The following is a 19,134-nucleotide window of genomic DNA, read 5'->3' on the forward strand; positions in this document are numbered from 1 at the left end:
TGATACAAAAATAAATAGCTGAAATAGGCAAATCTCCTTTTACAATTTCACCTTAAAGTAGTATAGAGTGCCAGTGAATGCAACGAGTAATACAAAAGAGCAGTACGGTAATATTAATAACTGCATTACCTTATTTCATTAGGAGAATCCATCCTCAACATACAGGATTCTGAAGACTATCCACCTTCAAGATCACCATCATTTTCTATAGTTTCAGAGTTATCTGCCAATGACAGTGTTTCAGTCACATCATGTATGTCACATAGCCACAGTAGATCACCTGTAGCAAAAAGAAAAAAAAATCTCCATCACCCAGAAACAATCATAGATAAGTTTGTGATAAACAGGATTACAAGAAGAGGTAATTGATGAAAAATTGCCAGGCTTGTTTATGCAACAGACTCTCCTTTCTGTATGATGAGAACCCACACTTCATTAACATGGCTCAGTCATTAAGACCAGGATACAGTCCACCAAACAGAGCAGATGTCGCAGGCAAATTGCTCGATAAAATGTATGAAAGAGAAATTGAGTAGTGTGCAAAAGGTCTAGGAGGTGAAATTGTTAACCTGAGTCTTGATGGGTGGAGCAATGTCCACAATGATCCTGTTGTATGAGCTTGTGTGACGACAGAAGAAGGGAATGTCTTCCTTACAGAAACATTGATACATCAGGAAATGCACACACAGCATAATAACAAGAAGTAGCAGTAAAAGCTATAACAAACTGTAAAAAAAATTTCAAGTGTCTAGAAGCAGTTTGGTCACAGACAATGCTGCTAATATAGCCAAGATGAGAAGAAGTTATTTAGAAGAGAGTCCGAAGTTAATAACATACGGTTGCAGTGCTCATTTGATGCACCTCCTTAGCCAAAGACTTCATTGTTCCAGAAATAAAGGCTAATATCGAAATTGCAAAATACTTCCATAACAACCACTTTGCAGCAGCTGCTCTGAAAAAAGTGGGAGGAACCGAGCTAACTCTCCCACAAGACGTGCGATGGAACTCAGGAGTGGACTGTTTTGAGCATTATATCAAGAACTGGCCTAATCGGATGACAGTTTGTGAAGAAAATCATGAAAAAACAGATGGCACCGTCACAGCCAAGGTTTGGAAGGAACTGAGTGAGACCTTAAAAAGAGAAATATGCAATGACAGAGTTAAATTACAAGCATTAAAAAAATCATATGGGACAGGCACCATCTCCAGCTCATTTTCTTGCAAATATTCTCAATACTTGGTACCAGGGTCAAACTTAACTGCTGAAGAAGAGGAGTTGGCTATGACATGGACATGCAGCGATCATCCCTCCATAATGCCAACTAGAATAAACTTCAGAGCTAAGGGTAAGCCATTCAAGAAATACATGTTTGCTGATGTTTTCAAGAAAGTCACGCCAGTGAACCAGTGGAAGTCACTTAAGTACTTGGATCTGGAGATTGCTGAAGTATAATCTCACTTTTAACAGCAGTAGCTTCTTCTTCTGTCGTGTAGAAAGACTATTTTCTTCATTTGAACTAATTCATTCCAAATGAGAAATTGTTTGGAACCTGACAAAGCAGGAAAGCTTATTTTTCTTTTCCAGAATATGAACAAACAGGAAAAAATGAAGGTTAAGATGACTGAGTTATCTGCAGAAGCCAGTATTTTTAAGTTTCCCATGTTGACCCTGTAAGACAGTCGATTTAATTTTTTTAAATTTCATTTAACTAATTTTAGTGGAAAACATTTTAAAAAACTTGAATGTTTAAATTTAAAAATTCATAGGCTTGTTTTGTTAAAATATTATATGTTTGCTGTTGAAGAGAAAAATCCAGAATACAGAACATTGTTATTTTAGTTAAATAAAACAATTACATGTTTGTCTGGTGATGTTCTCCTCCTAATACAGCATGACAAGAAAATCCTCCAAATATTAATGATTAACCTGTTGAATTGGAGATAGTTCACCTCCCAATGACTTCATAAATATCTGCTTCAATTACCTTTGGTAAACGAACTAACCAAAACAAACATTTTCTGATATAGCTGTAAAACTAATCTGAAAAGTTTTCAAAATAAAACACTGTTTAAAAATGTATAGTGTGTACCTTCTAAATATGAAACCTACATCTACCTCCCAGTTGTGAAGAATATGTATTAAGTTTACAACAACCAATAAGAATGCACTTTTATGTAGAAATCTATTATTTAAATCACTAGTCAGGAAGACTTGATTTAAACCATGAATTAAATCATGATTTAAATCAATTTGATATAAATCAAATCCACCCTGCACCCTCATAGAGCCCTGCATAGAGAACACCCAACCCCTCACCACACACACCCCTGCAGACACAGATCCCCCTTTTCCCCCAGAGCCCTGCACAGAAAGCATCCAACCCCACACACCCCTGCACAGACATGGATCCCCCCCTTTCCCCCACAGAGCCCCGCACAGAAAGCACCCAACCCCCCCACCATACACACCCTGCACAGACACAGACCCCCCCCCCTGCACAGAAGCATCCATGCACACCTGCACAGCACCGATCCCCCCCAGACAGAGCCCATACACACCCTGCAGAACACCGATCCACCCCCACAGACAGAGCAGCCTACACACCCTGCCAGCACCGATCGCCCCCCCAGACAGAGCAGCCATACACCCCTCACGACAACCGATCGCCCCCACAGACACAGCAGCCATGCACACCCTGCACAGACACCGATCGCCCCCCCAAGCAGCATACCCCCTGCACAGACCCGATCCCCCCCGACAAACAGAGCAGCCATACACACCTGCACAGACACCATCCCCCCCACAGACAGAGCCGCCTACCCCCTGCCACACCGATCGCCCCCCCGACGTAGCAGCCATACACACCCTGCAAGAGACACCGATCGCCCCCCACAGACAGAGCAGCACACCCTGCACAGACACCGATCGCCCCCACAGACACGCACCATGCACACCCTGCACAGACACCGATCGCCCCCCCAGAGCAGCCATGCACACCCTGCACAGACACCGATCCCCCCCCACAGACAGAGCAGCCATACACACCCTGCACAGACACCGATCCCCCCCACAGACAGAGCAGCCATACACACCCTGCACAGACACCGATCCCCCCCCCCAGGACAGAGCAGCCATACACACCCTGCACAGACACCGATCCCCCCCCCCAGACAGAGCAGGCATACACACCCTGCACAGACACCGATCGCCCCCCCAGACAGAGCAGCCATACACACCCTGCAGAGACACCGATCGCCCCCCCAGACAGAGCAGCCATGCACACCCTGCACAGACACCGATCGCCCCCCACAGACACAGCAGCCATGCACACCCTGCACAGACACCGATCGCCCCCCCCAGAGCAGCCATGCACACCCTGCACAGACACCGATCCCCCCCCCAGACAGAGCAGCCATACACAACCCTGCACAGACAACCGATCCCCCCACAGACAGAGCAGCCATGCACACCCTGCACAGACACCGATCGCCCCCCCAGACAGAGCAGCCATGCACACCCTGCACAGACACCGATCGCCCCCCCAGACAGATCAGCCATACACACCCTGCACAAACACAGATCACACACTCCCCCCGACCCCTGCACAGACACAGGATATTCCCCCCAGCGCACCATACCAGCTGTCCCGGACCTGGCCGGGGGCGAGGCAGATCCCGCGTGCTGCAGCTCTGCATCCCCGGTGCAATGACCTGACCGAGGGGGGGACGGACCCAGCTGGCTGCAGCGAGCCCAGAGCTGCCCTGGAAGGGGCTGGGAGCCGCTGGGCTACCAGCCCCGCCCCGCTTCCGGTCCCTCCCGCGCTCCCGGCCCCCGCAGGACCCGCCTTTACCGTGCTCCGGCCGCAGCCGGCGCCCTCCACTCCACTCGGCTCCAGCCTGGCCTCAGCTGTTTACCAGGGGCCTCGCCCGCGGGCCGCGGCGCTGCAGCGTGGGGACACCTAGCGGCCGCAGGCGGCAGTGCCGGGGCAGGGCTCCTGCCTCTCCCCGCGGGACTGGCTGCGCTCACGTCGGCTTTGCCCCGCTTCTGAACCTCCCCTGCCAATCATCGTCTGGCCAGGCCCAGCTCCTAGGGAAAGTCACTGCTAGTTACAGATCTCAGGGCAAGAGCCCCTGTTCAGACAGGTCACTAGCGTCCCAGACTGGCCTGCACTGCAAAGCCAGCGGCCTCATTAACTGCCTGTTGATGCCAATACTCCACAGAGCAGTGTGTGGCTGGTGGGACGTGACAAACTGCCACCCCACGTAGCATCATAGACGATTAGGGCTGGATGAGACCTCAGGAGGTCATCATCTAGCCCTAGGTCTCACGGTCCTCCTGCCTTTCGGATAGAGCCTGACCCCTTTGCAGAGGCACCCAAGGGAATTAAATTATCTGGGCAAGATCACACCCTTAGGGTCGGGACCTTTGAAAAGCCCAGCTTGGAAAACTTTTGGGATTGTGAAAAATGCCTGTATATTTAGGTTGTAAAGCAGCAACCCTGTGTTCAAATCACTCCACATTTCCCAGGAAAATTGCAGCCTAGATCCAGCCTTGAGGCTGATCTGAGTTTTTTGTTTCCAGCCCTACGTTTCTATGATTCTAAGTAGCTTCACATTGTTTTTGAAGTAATATGATGATAAAACAGCCGTATGGTGGGCTAACATAAGAGGCATATCTGGGGGCTGTTGTACTAATGGCTTGATACCATGTCTGTGGTCAGTATCTAGACACATCCACTCACACATATATAAACACCGTTTTCCCAGGAGCAGGAATGTTTACATTTACAGGAGATAATATATATGGAGATATACCTATCTCACGGAACTGGAAGGGACCGGTCATTGAGTCCAGCCCCCTGCCTTCACTAGTAGTTCCAAGTACTGATTTTTGCCCCAGATCCCTAGTGGCCCCTCAAGGATTGAACTTACAACCCTGGGTTTAGCAGCCCAATGCTCAGTGTTACCCTTGTTCTCCTGACCAAACCCTCCCCAACCCAACATCTGGTCTCACTCATTCAACGTCCAGTGAAAGTGTCTGCCAGACCCAGGTGTCTCCTTTCCGGCTTTTCCAAAATTGCTGACTCATGTTGCTGGCAGCTGCTGCTATGTTCCACTCCACTTCACAGATACAGACTAACAGGACTGCTACTCTGAATCCACTTCAACGCAGTGTGACCACATCTCTGCACAACTCAATGAGCTGGGTCTTTAGTTTGTTTCTAAGGTGCTTAGGGATCTTTAGGGAGAGTAAGGGAGCTAATTAAATGGAAGACCATGAATTTACTGATAGCCAATCTGGATGTGTGCATTGGTAAGGGGAGCTGTGAATGAAAAGAGGAATCCCCAGGCTTAGCACACTAACCCCAGACTGCTCTATCTGAAATTCCAGGTGTGGAAGAAGCTGTGAAAGGGGAGAAATTCGGGGTCCGAGTCTCTGCAGCTGATTACAACCAACTGTGCTGACTCTGCCTCAGAGGAGCCCAGGACTCACTCCCCAGGGCCTCACAGAAAGATAGGGGAGAAACAGCTGTTGGAGCAGCCTCTGAGAGGCAATGGAAACTAGAGGGATCAGGAGACGCGTCCAGTGAAGGGAGACTACAAGAGGATCTGGAATGGCAAAGACCCAGAGCCAGGCCTGCGTGTGAGGCTGACCCATTATGGAGCTACAGCAATCGCTTGAAGGTCAATTTGCAGCTGAATTCAGATTTAATTGTTAGCCTGATTTACTCTCCTTTTCAGGGCCATCCACAGGACTTATGGGGCCCCTATACCCCACGTTCACGTGTGGTTTAGATAAGGGGAGTCTTTTGAAGGATGTATTTAAAAAACGATATGGCTGAAAATCCAAGCATTTAAGGCGAAAGATGAATACTCAGATTGCACATCTAAAAATCTATGCAAGGATTTTGTAAAGAAGTGATTTTACTTTCGGGGGGGGGGTGCTCCATCTCCACCCCAAAGCCCCACCTCGCTCCACCTCTTCCCATCCCAGCCCCCAGTGCCCTACCTTCACTCCGCCTCTTTTTTCTTCATAGTGTCTCACTATAAGAATAAATGCTTGCTTATAAAGTGCTGTGGGGTAACTTATAACTGCTGGCAATTACAGCTGTTCCGAGCCTTTGGAGAGACACCGAGGTGCAGCCACTAGCCTGTTTAGGCCGTCTGGCTTGCTGGGGGAATGTCATACTGTAAGGCAGGGAACTGTGGAGCTTGGAAAAACCCTGGTTGGGAGGGAGAGAGATGTGGGGCTCTGCCCAAGAGAGGTGATGGCTGAGGAGCCAGGAGCCTAGAACGTGTGTCCTCGAGGGACCTTACAGAGGAGGAATATAGTTGCAGTTGCCCTGGACTGTGAGAGTCCCATCTTCCCAAAGCAGAGGAGAATAAGGCCACATGATTCTTTATTTGGCCAGGGGGGAAGATCCAGACTCTCACTTTCCATGTAATGGCCTTATAGCGGAGGAGGAAGGTTTGCAAAGGAAGCAGATCAGTAGCACATAATCCTGTACAGCATGTGCAGCTGGCAGAGAACCAAGGAAAACAGACTGTGGTAGAGGAAAGAATGCAAGGAGAAAAAAACACAACCCCCGAACTAGAGGAGAAAGAAAATCAGACAAAAACCAAACAGATGAGAACACAAAATTTTTTTAAAAAATGATTTTTTTTTTAAAATGCATCAGATGAAGTGGGTTCCAGCCCACGAAAGCTTATACCCAAAGAAACGTGTTAGTCTCTAAGGTGCCACAAGGACTCCTGGTTGTTTCTGCTGATGCAGACTAACACAGCTGCCACTCTGAAACCTGTCAACATTTTTTTGTAAGTGAAAAAAAATATGCATCAAAATTATACAGAAATAAAAGCCTATTTCAAAGAACCTTGCAGATGGACTTTGGATTCACACCCACTGGTTTAACCGGAACTTATGACCTGTGCCTACCCATCATCACGCTCACTTTGTATCTCAGCTCTACCCCGTTTCATCGGCTTGGGCTGTAAGTTCCTCAGGCCAAGGACAGCGCCCACCATAGGTAGGGCCCTACCAAATTCACGGTCATGAAAAATGCATCACGGGCTGTGAAATCTGTTTTCTCTCTGTAAAAGCTGGTCTTTTGTGTGCTTTTATTCTGCATTATACAGATTTCACAGGAGAGACAACTGCTTCTCAAATTGGGGGTCCTGACCCAAAAGGGTTTGTAGGGGGGTTGCAAGGTTATTTTAGGGGGGTTGAGGTATTGCCACCCTTACTTCAGTGCTGCTGCCTTCAGAGCTAGGTGGCCAGAGAGGGAATTTGGTAGGGCCCTAAGCATAGTGGGGGTCAGGTGTGGCACAGTCAAATATAGTGATTGTACCCTCTGAAGGATAAACAGCAGCAACTTTTCTTTAGTTACATTGATGGATTTAAAGTGCAGGGTGCCAGCAGCTGGATCACAGGCACTGACTTTTGTTTTTCCCAGTGGGGGCTTCACCCCTGCTTCACCCTCCCTCCACCTCTTCCCTCCCCCGAGGTCCCTCCTGCCCACCCGCCACTTGCTCCTCCCCTGAGCGCCTCCTGCTAGCCGCTTGCGGATCCACAGCCAGCCCTGCAGGTTCCGGAACAGCTGATCTGCGGCCAGCCAGGGAGTCATGGAGCCACTGTAGCTGGCGGGAGCTGAGCGCCCCCTATTATTTTCCCCATGGGTGCTTCAGCCCCAGAGCACCCACGGATTTGGCGCCTATGAGCTGGACCTAGGTACAGAGAATCCCCGCTGCAGCAGTTTTCCCTCTGACAGCTCGCGGACCGCAAGGACATGGAATTGAGAGTCTGTCTGATGCTTCAGAATTTGCCGAAATCTTGGTACCCCCACTAAGGAAAAAGCAGATGCTGAGAGGCTCTGGCCCACCTTCACTTGCACAGAAACAAGATACAGCACGTTACTAGCACCTCCACCCCCCTGCTACCTTAAAAACATAAAGTGCATTTAAAAAAAAATATCGAGTTTGATCTAAATTGATACAAATACATTCAGTAGAAAAGTCAGGGAAGGGGGTGCGTGTGTCCCTGTGCATAGAGTAGCACTTCAGCTGAGCTCTGACATCTCCGCTTGCCCCTGCGCTCCTTTCTCCTCTCTCAGCGTAAGTCCGGCAGGCTTGCTGCAGATCCAGTATCGCACCGTGTCGCACCAAGAAGAGGTAACGGCTTCATCGTTCAGATACGCGCACTCACCCTGTGCTCTGACTTTGAACCTGCATTGCAAGCACCACAGAATTAAAGTCAAGCCTTCGTATTCTATGCAGCACAGCAGACAGAAAACAAGCGGCTAGGGCCTCTACGTTATGTACACCGTCCCCTTTCACTTTTGTATAGTCCAGTTAGTCCAACATCCCTGGTTATGGTTCACATTCAACGCTGCTCTCCAATTTTTAAATTTCACTGTGATGCACAATTTTGGTGCAAAGTTCCAAACATAACTGCATCACAGAAGTTGCCAAGGGAAACTGGGAAGCAGCTAGGGTAGGGACAGCTGGGGCTTTTCTCATGTAGGAAAATACTGGGTTTTGGGACCCAGTGAGCAGCTGAAACATTTGTCACCGGGAGGGGGTGCATCACCTTTCTCTCTCCCCATTTTGGGGACATGAAGGAGAGGACTACATTTGGGGAAGGGGGTTGAATTTTTCTTTTACAGCGCCAGCAACCCTTGATAGCAACTATCTGCCCCAGGATCTGGGACTTCATCCAGTGGCGATGGGGAAGTCTGCTGTCTTGATGCTTCTGTTAAAATGGTCAGCAGCAAAACAGTTACGTGTGGATGTTGAAAACAGCCTAGGCCTTGGCTACTCCTGAGAGTTACAGCGCTGGTGGTGGCTTTACAGCGCTGTAACTCACTCCCCGTCCACACTGGCAAGGCACATACAGCGCTATATCTCCCTGGATACAGCGCTGTCTGTACTCCACCTCGACGAGACGAATAAAGAGTATAGCTGCTGCTGCAGTGCTGGGGTGCCAGTATAAACAGGGAATAATCTTACTACGCTGTGACTGACCTCTGGAACCTTCCCATAATGCTTTTAAGTAAAGATAACTCTTTGTTTTGTTGTGATGCCTCTGTTTGTTTTGTTGTCAACTCCAGGCTCCGGGACCTGCTTATCTAAAAAACAAACCTAGCTACTGTTTGCTGTGAAGGAGCAGAGGCAGGGAGCTCCCTTTGGAATGCCCACAGCTAGTGTTTGCTTGAGGAGAGGGGGAGGGAGGGGGTGGAGGTCCATTTTGGAGTGGCTGCTTATCTGGTCTGTGAGGAAAAAACCAAAGAGGGCTATTTGCTTTCAGCAAATGGGTCGGAACTTGCAAGGCAGCTGCTGACACAGAGTCAGCTCCAAAAATCCACTCTCTCTCTCTCCCCCCATGCTCCCTGTCACACTCCACCCCCCTCTTTTGAAAAGCACCTTGCAGCTTGAACGCTGGGATAGCTGCCCATAATGCACCACTCTCAATGCCGCTGCAGATGCTGCAAATGTGGCCACGACAGGGCACTAGCAGCTGTCAGTGTGGACAGACTGCAGCGCTTTTCCTACTCAGCTGTACGAAGACAGGTTTAACTCCCAGCACTGTACAGCGGTAAGTGTAGCCATACCCTTAAGTAGGGTTGGGTTAAGCCCAGCTGTAATCAGCTGAGCTATGCTATTAAGGTTTGTCTCAGAGCTATCACAACAGCAGTTCTCTCCATTTCCTCAGGGATATGTTTTACTACTCAAAACAGTTCAACATCAAGCAAAGAACTAAACCAGGCCCTGCCTCCAGCAAGCACCTACCTGCTCCCTGCAGTTCTCAGCGGAGCAGTTGCTGGCCTTTAAACTAAGCCTGCAAATCACCGGATCCTCTCTTGTGATCCCTGGCCTCAGCCCCATCAGCTGGGAGTCACATTTGTGGCTAAGCCAATTTCCCTGATAGCCCCCTCTCCCACCCATTAACAAGAAAGAGAACTCACCAGTGATTGAATTCGGTGCCGTTGGTCCATTTCCAGACCTGGCCCGGTTCCCTCCGGAGGCCGATCCAGTGCTCAGAGAGGTCTTTATGGCGCTTAATGAAAGCCTTTCCAAAAGCGGAAGTGAAAGATATTATTCACCACGACCTGCATGCGAGTCTCTCTGTGCTGCTGATGGGGCCTAGTGCAGTCTGCAGCGCTGTTCTAGCTGCCAGCGACAGCAAAGCCTCCTCATTAAGGTTACGGCTGAGGCCTTACCAAAATCACGGCTGTGAAAAACACATAACGGACTGTGAAATCAGACCTCCCCTGTGAAATCTAGCTATGTGGGGGAAGGGGCAGGGCCGGGGGCACCTAAGCTGGGGGCTACTACCGTGTCCCCATCTCTAGCTGCTAGTCTCCGGGATGGGGAGGGACAGGACTTATTCCTCCCTTGCACAGACGCTCTCAGGGGAGATCAGATTCCCTCTGGGTACCTCCTCCAGGCGTGGGTGGAAGCTCCAGGGCTTCCTGCAGCCCTAAGAGGTTGCCAGAGCTGGAGGTGGATCTGATCTCCCCTGTGCTGCTGGGAGTGCCCTGCAGCAGGGGGAGGCACCCAGAGATAGGTCTGATCTCCCCCGTCAACTCTTGTCTGCAAGCAGCTGTGTAGGGGAAAAGCAAGTCCTGTCCTTCCCCAGCCCACCCGGGACTAGCAGCTAGGAGCTGAGCTGGGGAGCTATGGGGGAGATCAAACTCACCTCTACGAACCTCCACCTCTGGGGGTGGTGAGAGGAGAGCAAGATCAGAAGTAAGGGGCGGGGGCACAACCCTCAAAAGTTTGGGGACCACTGCTCTAAAGTCTGAAAGGGTCTCTCACCATTTCCTGAGGGGTGTCGATCTCAGCCAGGGAGGCACTGAAGGAGGAGCAGTTGCTCTGGCTGTTGTTCCAGTCCCCTTCAGCCTCGGAGAAGTAGTAGCATTTCCTTCCGTACCCGACCCAGCCGTCCGGGCAGCAGCGGGCAGTGGCCGGAGGATCAGAACGAGCCAAAGGTGGCTTAACTACTGAAAATGAGAAAGTCAAACAGAGTCAAAGATTCTCCCCCTGTCTGTATAGGAGGGGTGTAAGAGGCAATAAATGTTCTCAGAACCAGAGACCCCCATTCAACCAAGGATAGTGCAGCTGCTGCTCCTCTGGGCCTCAGTTTCCCCCTCCAAGGTTGGTCTCCTCAGCTTCCCAGCCACTGCTCTGTGCTGCAGATGTAGCGTCACCCTCCGTTCAAGTCCACGACAAACGTATGCCCTTCCAGGTTGCCAAGGGTCCAAACTAAGAAGTCCCAAACAAACGAAGATGTCCTGCTGAACCTCAGGACTTCCCATCAGCTCACCCCCTACACCCAATTCCCAGCCCTTTTCCTTACAGACTCTTCCTCAAGGCCTTCCAAGGGAGCCTGCCTGGTCCCTGTGTTCCCGCTCTCAGTCCCTTTATAAGGCCCAGGTGATTAAGCTCTTACTTGACCCTCCTTAGTTTCCCTCCCTCAGGCTAGGAAGCAACTAATTAACTATGGCACTGGTGGGGCTGGCCCCATCCCCCCTTAAAGGGACCAGTTGCCCCATGACACCTTGATGCCATTTCATGTTACTGATTGTCACAGCGATTCCAGACCCTGTTTATGGTAAATCTCTGCCCCCCTGTCTACCATAGGCACCGACTTCCTGCATTTCCAGGGGGGGAGGGGGGAAGGTGCTCGACCCTCGCTCTGCCCCAGGCCCCGCCCCCACTTCACCCCTCTCCCAAGCCCCCACCCCTCCTTTTCCTGCCCAGTCTCTTCCTGCCCCCTCCCCCAGCTCCTCCTACATGCCACTGAACAGCTGATTGGGGGAGGTGCTGGGGGGGAACAGCTGATCGTCGGGGCCCGCTGACAGGTAGGAGGCACTGGGGGTGGGGTTGGGCATCAATCTGTGGGGCTGCTGATAGGTGCTGAGCACCCACTTTTTTTTTCCGTAGGTGCCCCATCCCCGGACAGGAAAGGGCGCACAGGAAGTTTCCGCACCCAAAGCCAGCGCCTTAATCCTTGGACCATCCTCCCTCCCATGAAAGCCCCTCAGAAATGGTAACTGGCTGTTCCACTTTACAGAGCCTGCCTTCAGCACAACCTCGGAGACTCAAATGAGCTGGCACGACCGACAGTCGACTGTACCATCAATACAAACAGAGGGGAATCAGAGTCAGCCGCACTTTCGCTCACTTGACTTTTCAAGGCGGTGCGTCCTGGCTGAGACCAACCTCTGACAGGCTCCTGGAACTGTCTATACAAAAGGTGGAGAGAATGAAAAAGGGGAGATTTCTTTTCTCCTCTGGAGTGGCAGAAAAAGGGGGCTGCACAGTAAAACTAGCTGAAAACCCTCAATGAAATGCAACCCTTTCTCTGCAGTCGAGGAGGGACAGGGATGGTGCCCCATGGGTAATACTAAAGAGCTGATCTAAAGAGCCAGTGATGAAGTAGTAAGAGGAAGGACCGGAAGTTGGAGGCTGGAGAGGTGCGAATATGTGACTGCGATGGCTCCAAGGCAAAACACGAAGCACAGAGACTGAGGGCTGGGAACTCACCAGCCAGAACAATGATGATAATGATCAAAACTAAGATGATTCCAGCTACAAAAGCACGTTTCTTGAACCTGCAGTTACATGAATAACCTAAAATAGGGAGAGAAAACCCATTAGTGCTCTTGAGGGAGCGGTGTTATCTAAATAATAACAGAAGTGATTTGATTTCCAGTGAGACAAGGAGCGTGAGGTAACAGCTTTTATTGGAGCCATTTCTGCTGGTGAAAGAGACAGCATTCAAGCGACACAGACACCTTCTTCAATTCTGTGTAAGCTCAAAAGCTTGTCTCTCTCAGCAACAGAAGTTGGTTCAATAAAAGATATCACCTCCCCTGGCTTGTCTCTGTAATGTCCTGGGACCAACACGGCTACAAGTACATTGCAAACAACAGTGGTTGATTTCCAGTAACATCTAGAGACTCCAACTGAGATCAGGGCCCGGTTGTGCCGGGTGCTGCACAGACACACAGCGAGAGACAGTCCCTGCCCCAGCTGAGATCAGGGCCTGGTTGTGCCAGGTGCTGCACAGACACACAGCGAGAGACAGTCCCTGCCCCAGCTGAGATCAGGGCCTGGTTGTGCCGGGCGCTGCACAGACACACAGCGAGAGACAGTCCCTGCCCCAGCTGAGATCAGGGCTCTATTGTGCCAGGCACTCCACAGACACACAGGGAGAGACAGTTCCTGCCCCAGCTGAGATCAGGGCCCCATTGTGCCGGGCACTGCACAGACACACAGTGACAGTCCCTGCCCCAGCTGAGATCAGGCCCCGTTGTGCCGGGCATTGCACAGACACACAGCGAGAGACAGTTCCTGCCCCAGCTGAGATCAGGGACCCATTGTGCCGGGCGCTGCATAGACACAGCGAGAGACAGTTCCTGCCCCAGCTGAGATCAGGCCCCGTTGTGCTGGGCATTGCACAGACACACAGCGAGAGACAGTTCCTGCCCCAGCTGAGATCAGGGCCCCATTGTGCCGGGCGCTGCACAGACACAGCGAGAAACAGTCCCTGCCCTAAAGGGCTTACAATCTAAATAGACAAGACACACAAAGGAAGGTTTACTTTCCCCATTTTACAGTTGAGGAACTGAGGCATAGAAATATTATGTGACTTGCCCAAGATTACAAAGGAAGTCAGAGAGATGAATTGAACCCAATTCTCTTTAGTTTTAATCCAGTGCCTTAACCACAAGTCCCCACAGTTTCTCTAGGGAAGCACATTCCCTACTTTCAACCCACAGCACTGGAGCAAGGCCCTAGCTTTTTGAGTTGTTTACTCCCAGGTCTCTGTATCTAAATCACAAAGTTCTCCAGGTCCATGTGTTCCCCGGGGTTCTTTCAACCCAGAGCTCTCGGTACGTGTACTCTGTGCCAGGTGGTGTCAGGAAATACAAAATCTCCCTGTACGCATGCTGGGCAATGACCATTACCAGAACAGGCAGGGGTCCTGATCTCAGCAGGACCTCTAGGTGCTGTGGTAATATAAAGAACAATAAAGTAGCAATTTGTTCTATTATCAGAGATCTGGGATAGGGTGCAGGATGCTGTTTCTCTTGGGAGCTAAGGCATTAACTACAACATTTATACTCCTTTAACGACGGCACTACAGCCTCCCTAGTGTGAACACATTTATACAGGTATCAAGGTACCATAAGCTTTTTCTACAGGTGATATCCCCATCTTGCCAATTACACCAGGAATCAAACCACAGCCCTCCAGCGCTGGAAGCATAGCGGAGGCAGGAACGGATTCCAGTCCTCTGTGGATCTGGCACAGGGCGGCCTGTAACACACACTGACCAGAGAAGTGGTTTTCAAGCTGCAGCCCCTGTGACATCCCAGGGCCATACAGGTAGTAGGGGATGCAGCCCACAATGGTAAATAGGTTGAGAACAACTGGACTAGAGAGTTGCATACACACAGATCAGAATAAGAGAGTCCACATGGGGGTTGTACCAGGGTAGGTACATCTGTTTACATTCACAACTTAGCGTATATGGGGATAACTTTCCCATGTAGCCAAGCCCTTAGCCTCTGTGTCTCCTGCTAACCATTTCCTAGAGAGTGAGGGTTTAAGGTGCTTGTCCACACGGGAGAATTTACTGGTATAAGCCATGCCTGTAATATTACACCACTATGGTTATACTGGGCTAGCTCCCCATGAAGATACATTCATTCTAGAATAGGTGTGTTCACACAGGAAGTTATACTAGTAGGGGGAGGGATAGCTCAGTGGTTTGAGCATTGGCCTGCTAAACCCAGGGTTGTGAGCTCAACCCTTGAGGGGGCCCTTTGGGGATTTAGTTGAGAATCAGTCCTGCCTTAAGCAGCGGGGTCAAACTAGGTGACTGCCTGAGGCCCCTTCCAACCTTAACAGTCTGTGATTTAGGGGGGAGGCTTAGCTCAGTGGTTTGACTATTGGCCTGCTAAACCCAGGGTTGTGCATTCAATCCTTGAGGGGGCAATTTAGGAATCTGGGGGAAATATCAGTACTTGGTCCTGCTATTGAAGGCATGGGGCTGGACTCAATGGCCTTTCAAGCCCTTCCAGTTCTAGGAGATAGGTATATCTCCAATTATTATTTTTTTTAACTATAAAGGTATAATTATACTGGTAAATTTCTCTGCACAAAGTCCTAAGTTACCTGGTTCATCTCCTCTGTCCAGGTGTCCATTACAATTAAGAGGCTCCATCAGCTGCTGTTGCTGCTGAACAGAATTTTCTCCTCCTCCCTCTGCGTTTTCATTGCCATTAAGACGCTCTTCCATTTGAAGTTCCCCCTCAGAATGATCTCCGTGTCCTCTCTCTGAAAGGCAGGGGCAGAGGCATGAGCTAGCAGCATGAGTGCGCGTACGCAGGAGACCAACAGAGCTTGTGCAGTCCCTGCCACCATGGCTATGTGGCTCTCGTTACTGGAGCTAGCTCTAGTATTCTAGCTTGGTACGGCTTCACAAACTGCAGTCACCCCTCCCAGCTGCAGTGCAGACGTAGCCTAAAGCCAAGGCAAGAGGTGAAGCACAAGGTACCAATGAGATAGTTATGACCAGTGGGCTAGGCAGTGATCACAGCATTTCCGCTGCCTGACCATGGCCATGTGGGCTGTCAGCGGCAGGGCAGGAATTTGGGTATTTTTCTCCTTGCCCCAGCTACTGAAATATGTGATTGTCTCAGTTTTCATTAAAACAAACAAACAAACCCCCCCTCAAAGTGTCTAGCCCCCGTGCTCGGTGAGAAAAACTCGAGACCATGATGCGAGGGCAGCTCCAGGCTAGGAAAAAGACCTGACGGGATTACTTTTAAACATCACTGCTTCGTTTTATGCCAATCTTGTGATGACGCGTGATTTTTGGACACTTGGGGTTGGTGATACTGTCTCTTCTCCATGTCACCCAGCCACACCTCACCCCACCCTAGGGTGACCAGATGCCCCGATTTTATAGGGACAGTCCCGATTTTGGGGTCTTTTTCTTATATTGGCTCCTATTACCCCCACCCTTGTCCTGATTTTTCACACTTGCTGTCTGGTCACCCTACCCCACCCAGCTCAGCCCTGCCCCTATGCACCCCCCCCATACAGCCCCCCCCCCGCCTCACTCTGCAGTGCGCAGCCGCAGTGCCAGACTGGTTCACGCAGCAGCCCACCCCCCCACCACACCGAAGGCAGAAGCTAGGGGGGGAGGTGGCGGTGGGACCCAGGCGTCCTGCCCGGAACACGAGCGCCTCAGAGCACCCCCCATTTGCGGGGCCCGCCCCCCCCGCCTTCACTCAGAAAGCGGGGGATGAAACCCTAAGGACCCCTCCCATCAGTGCGGGAGGGGATCGAGGGTTCCTCCGCTTCACCCCTCCCAAAATAGAGGTGCACCCCTCCAGAGGCCACCCCCGATTAGCACGGGAAGAGGAGAGGATTGGGGTGCCCCAGCACAGCTGCCCCTATAAAAGGGGGAAGTGCACCCCCTAAGCTCCCCCCATCAGTGCAAGAGGAGGGGAGGATTGGAGTGCCCCAGCATAGCTGCCCCTCTAAAAGGGGGGAGGTGCAGCCCCCAAAGCCCCCCCCCGATTAGCACAGGAAGAGGGGAGGATTGGGGTGCCCCAGCACAGCTGCCCCTATAAAAGGGGGGAAGTGCAGCCCCCAAAGCCCCCCAGGATTAGTGCAGGAAGAGGGGAGGATTGGGGTGCCCCAGCACAGCTGCCCCTATAAAAGGAGGGAGGTGCAGCCTCCAAAGCCCCCCAGGATTAGTGCAGGAGGAGGGGGAGGTCTCTAAGTCCCCCATCCCCCCCCCCATTCCTCATCTCCCACTACAAGACACAGGGGCAGCTCCTCTCCTAGATGGTCAGAAAGTTACCAGCTTTCTCTCCGCTGCTGCTGCAGTGCTGTAGCCCAGCAAATCTCATCTGGATCCTGCCTGCAACTCCCCCGCCTCCGTAATACCCTGTTACCTAAACCTTGGTCTGTCTCTTATCTAAACTCTGCAGGCGCTTCCTTGCCCCAGCCTTTGTAATACATCTCTGTACGTTAGTATTTTCTCAGGTGTTTTTTTAGGTTGAAGTCCCAGTGAGCTGTCGTAAATCAGAGGGGAGAAGCTGGAATGAGTCAGTTCATTTCATAACCAGTTCTGATAGTCTCAGTTTGAAAAAGTGCAAAACAATGTGGGACAGTGCAAAATATGGGCCGTGAAAGGGTCTCATCCAAGTGTGCATGACTTAGGCAAGCGATATTGTTTTTCCTGTGGCACCTTATAGACTAACAGACCAAGTGTGTGTGGGGTGCCCCTCAGGTCACAGGCGTATAAGGGGTTGGGATGGATTCGCTGACCCACGCCAGTGTGAAATGGGGCCTCTGAGGGCAGGGCCAGATTAACTCTCCTGTGGGCCTGGGGCTATTAGATTTTGTGGGGCTGTAGGGGATTTGGAGTGGGCTCAGGGCTGGGGATTGGAGTGTGGGAGGGGGTGCAGCTCCAGCTGGTGGGTGGGGCCACGGATGGGATGGGGTTGTGGTGCAGCAGGAGGTTTGGCGTGTGGACTCTGGGAGGGAGTTTGGGTGCAGGAGGGGGCTCAAGTGGAGTAAGGGGTGGGGGTGCGGGCTGCAGGCTCCAGCCAGGAGGTGCTTACCTCAGGCGGCTCCTGGTCAGCCGCACAGCAGGGCTAAGGCAGGATTCCTGCCTGCATTGGCTTCACGCTGCTCTGCTCCCTGAGGTGGCCAGCATGTCCAGCCACTAGGCAGAGGGGCCAGGCTGCTCTATGTGGTCTATACTGCCCATGTCCGCAGGCACCGCCTCTGCAGCTCCCATGGGCTGCGGTACCTGGCCAATGGGAGCTGCAGAGCTGGCCCTGGGGGCAGGGAGATTCCCTGAATGCCCCTTGCCTAGGGCCGCAGGGACACATTGGTGAGTCAGTGCTTCCGGCTCCAGCCCACGGTGGGGGAGCCTTGGGGACTGGTTTTTGGCCCGTGGTGCAGAAATTTGCTGTGGGCTGGATGAAAAGAAGCAGTGGGCCGTATCTGGCCTTCAGGGCCCTCCTTAGCCCTAGGGCCTGGGCTGCAGCCCTTAAAGCCCCTGCATTAATCCAGTCCTGTCTGAGCGGGTGCCAAATGGATTTGAGTTTGAACTGATTTTTACACCTGTTAGATGGCTGATTGCGTGCTCTGTGCACGGCAAACTCAGAGGCAGGTCTTGTAAGCACTGCAAACACTAGGCTGTACAGGCTCTAACCCTGGGTGGGTTCCCTTTACATACACCCAGTAAGCAAGGGGAGGAACCTTTAGTAGGGCTGGCAGGAAAGAAAAGGTGAAAATACCCTAAGTCATTGGACCCAGATCCTACAAACATTTAAACACCCGCTTAGCTTTATGCACGAGTAGTCCCACTCAGTCAAGCACATGCAATGCATAAGTATATGTATGGCTCCATCCCTAGACTGTCTCAGTTAAGCTTTGGGTGTTAAGTTTATTAATCTCCTGCTTCTGGCATTTCAGGAAATTCCCCAGAGGCATGGAGGCAGGCTCAGTGAGCAATTTTTCATCATGTAAGTGTCATTTCATAATTCTCCTTGCTCAGATTGAAACCTCAGTTCAAGCCCAGTTCTCTGTTCAAGTGATTAGGATATTTCTCTCTTCTCAGACTCAACGTAGGCTATGACTACACTACCACGGTAAGTCAATCTACGCTACGCAACTCCAGCTACGTGGAAGGTGGTACCTGTAGTTGAGGCTGCAGAACGGTTTTCTTTATAAACCCAGCAAAGAGTCCTGTGGCACCTTATAGACTAACAGACATATTGGAGCATGCTCCAATACATCTGTCAGTCTGTAAGGTGCCACAGGACTCTTTGCTGCTTTTACAGATCCAGACTAACACGGCTACCCCTCTGATACTTTATAAACCCAGTTTTTCAGACACTTCACTTCTTGAACTTTTGCAGGTTTCCCAAAGTGGAGAAGGCACAGACTAAGGTGTTGTTTAGTTCTAAATATTTGCTGTTGTTTATTATTTATATTGTGGCCGCACCAGTTACAGACCAGGACCTCATGGTGCTGTTTTTAGCATTAATTTAAAAAGAGGGGTTGCTTAATAGGTGGAGATACAGGTTTGCTATA

The 19,134-nt window shown here is 51.0% G+C and overlaps 1 protein-coding gene and 1 long non-coding RNA gene across 2 annotated transcripts in view; both read right to left on the reverse strand.

Moving 5' to 3' along the window:
• LOC127032359 (uncharacterized) overlaps positions 1-3,840 on the reverse strand; it is an 8,371-nt gene extending 4,531 nt beyond the window's left edge. The window contains exon 1 of the long non-coding RNA XR_007768761.1: positions 3,712-3,840. This is a non-coding gene — a long non-coding RNA (uncharacterized LOC127032359). The remainder of the gene's footprint in view (positions 1-3,711) is intronic.
• Positions 3,841-8,057: 4,217 nt separating this feature from the next.
• Positions 8,058-15,315, reverse strand: LOC127032333 (C-type lectin domain family 2 member D-like). Its single transcript, XM_050919545.1, has 5 exons — positions 15,187-15,315; positions 12,547-12,633; positions 10,816-10,997; positions 9,963-10,066; positions 8,058-8,223 (listed from the first exon to the last, which is right to left on the reverse strand). The coding sequence occupies exons 1-5, from the start codon at positions 15,308-15,310 to the stop codon at positions 8,058-8,060; spliced, it is 663 nt and encodes a 220-aa protein (XP_050775502.1). The 5' UTR covers positions 15,311-15,315.
• Positions 15,316-19,134: the final 3,819 nt, after the last annotated feature.

Source organism: Gopherus flavomarginatus, chromosome 12 (genome assembly GCF_025201925.1).
Source record: "Gopherus flavomarginatus isolate rGopFla2 chromosome 12, rGopFla2.mat.asm, whole genome shotgun sequence".
NCBI classification, from domain to species: domain Eukaryota; kingdom Metazoa; phylum Chordata; order Testudines; family Testudinidae; genus Gopherus; species Gopherus flavomarginatus.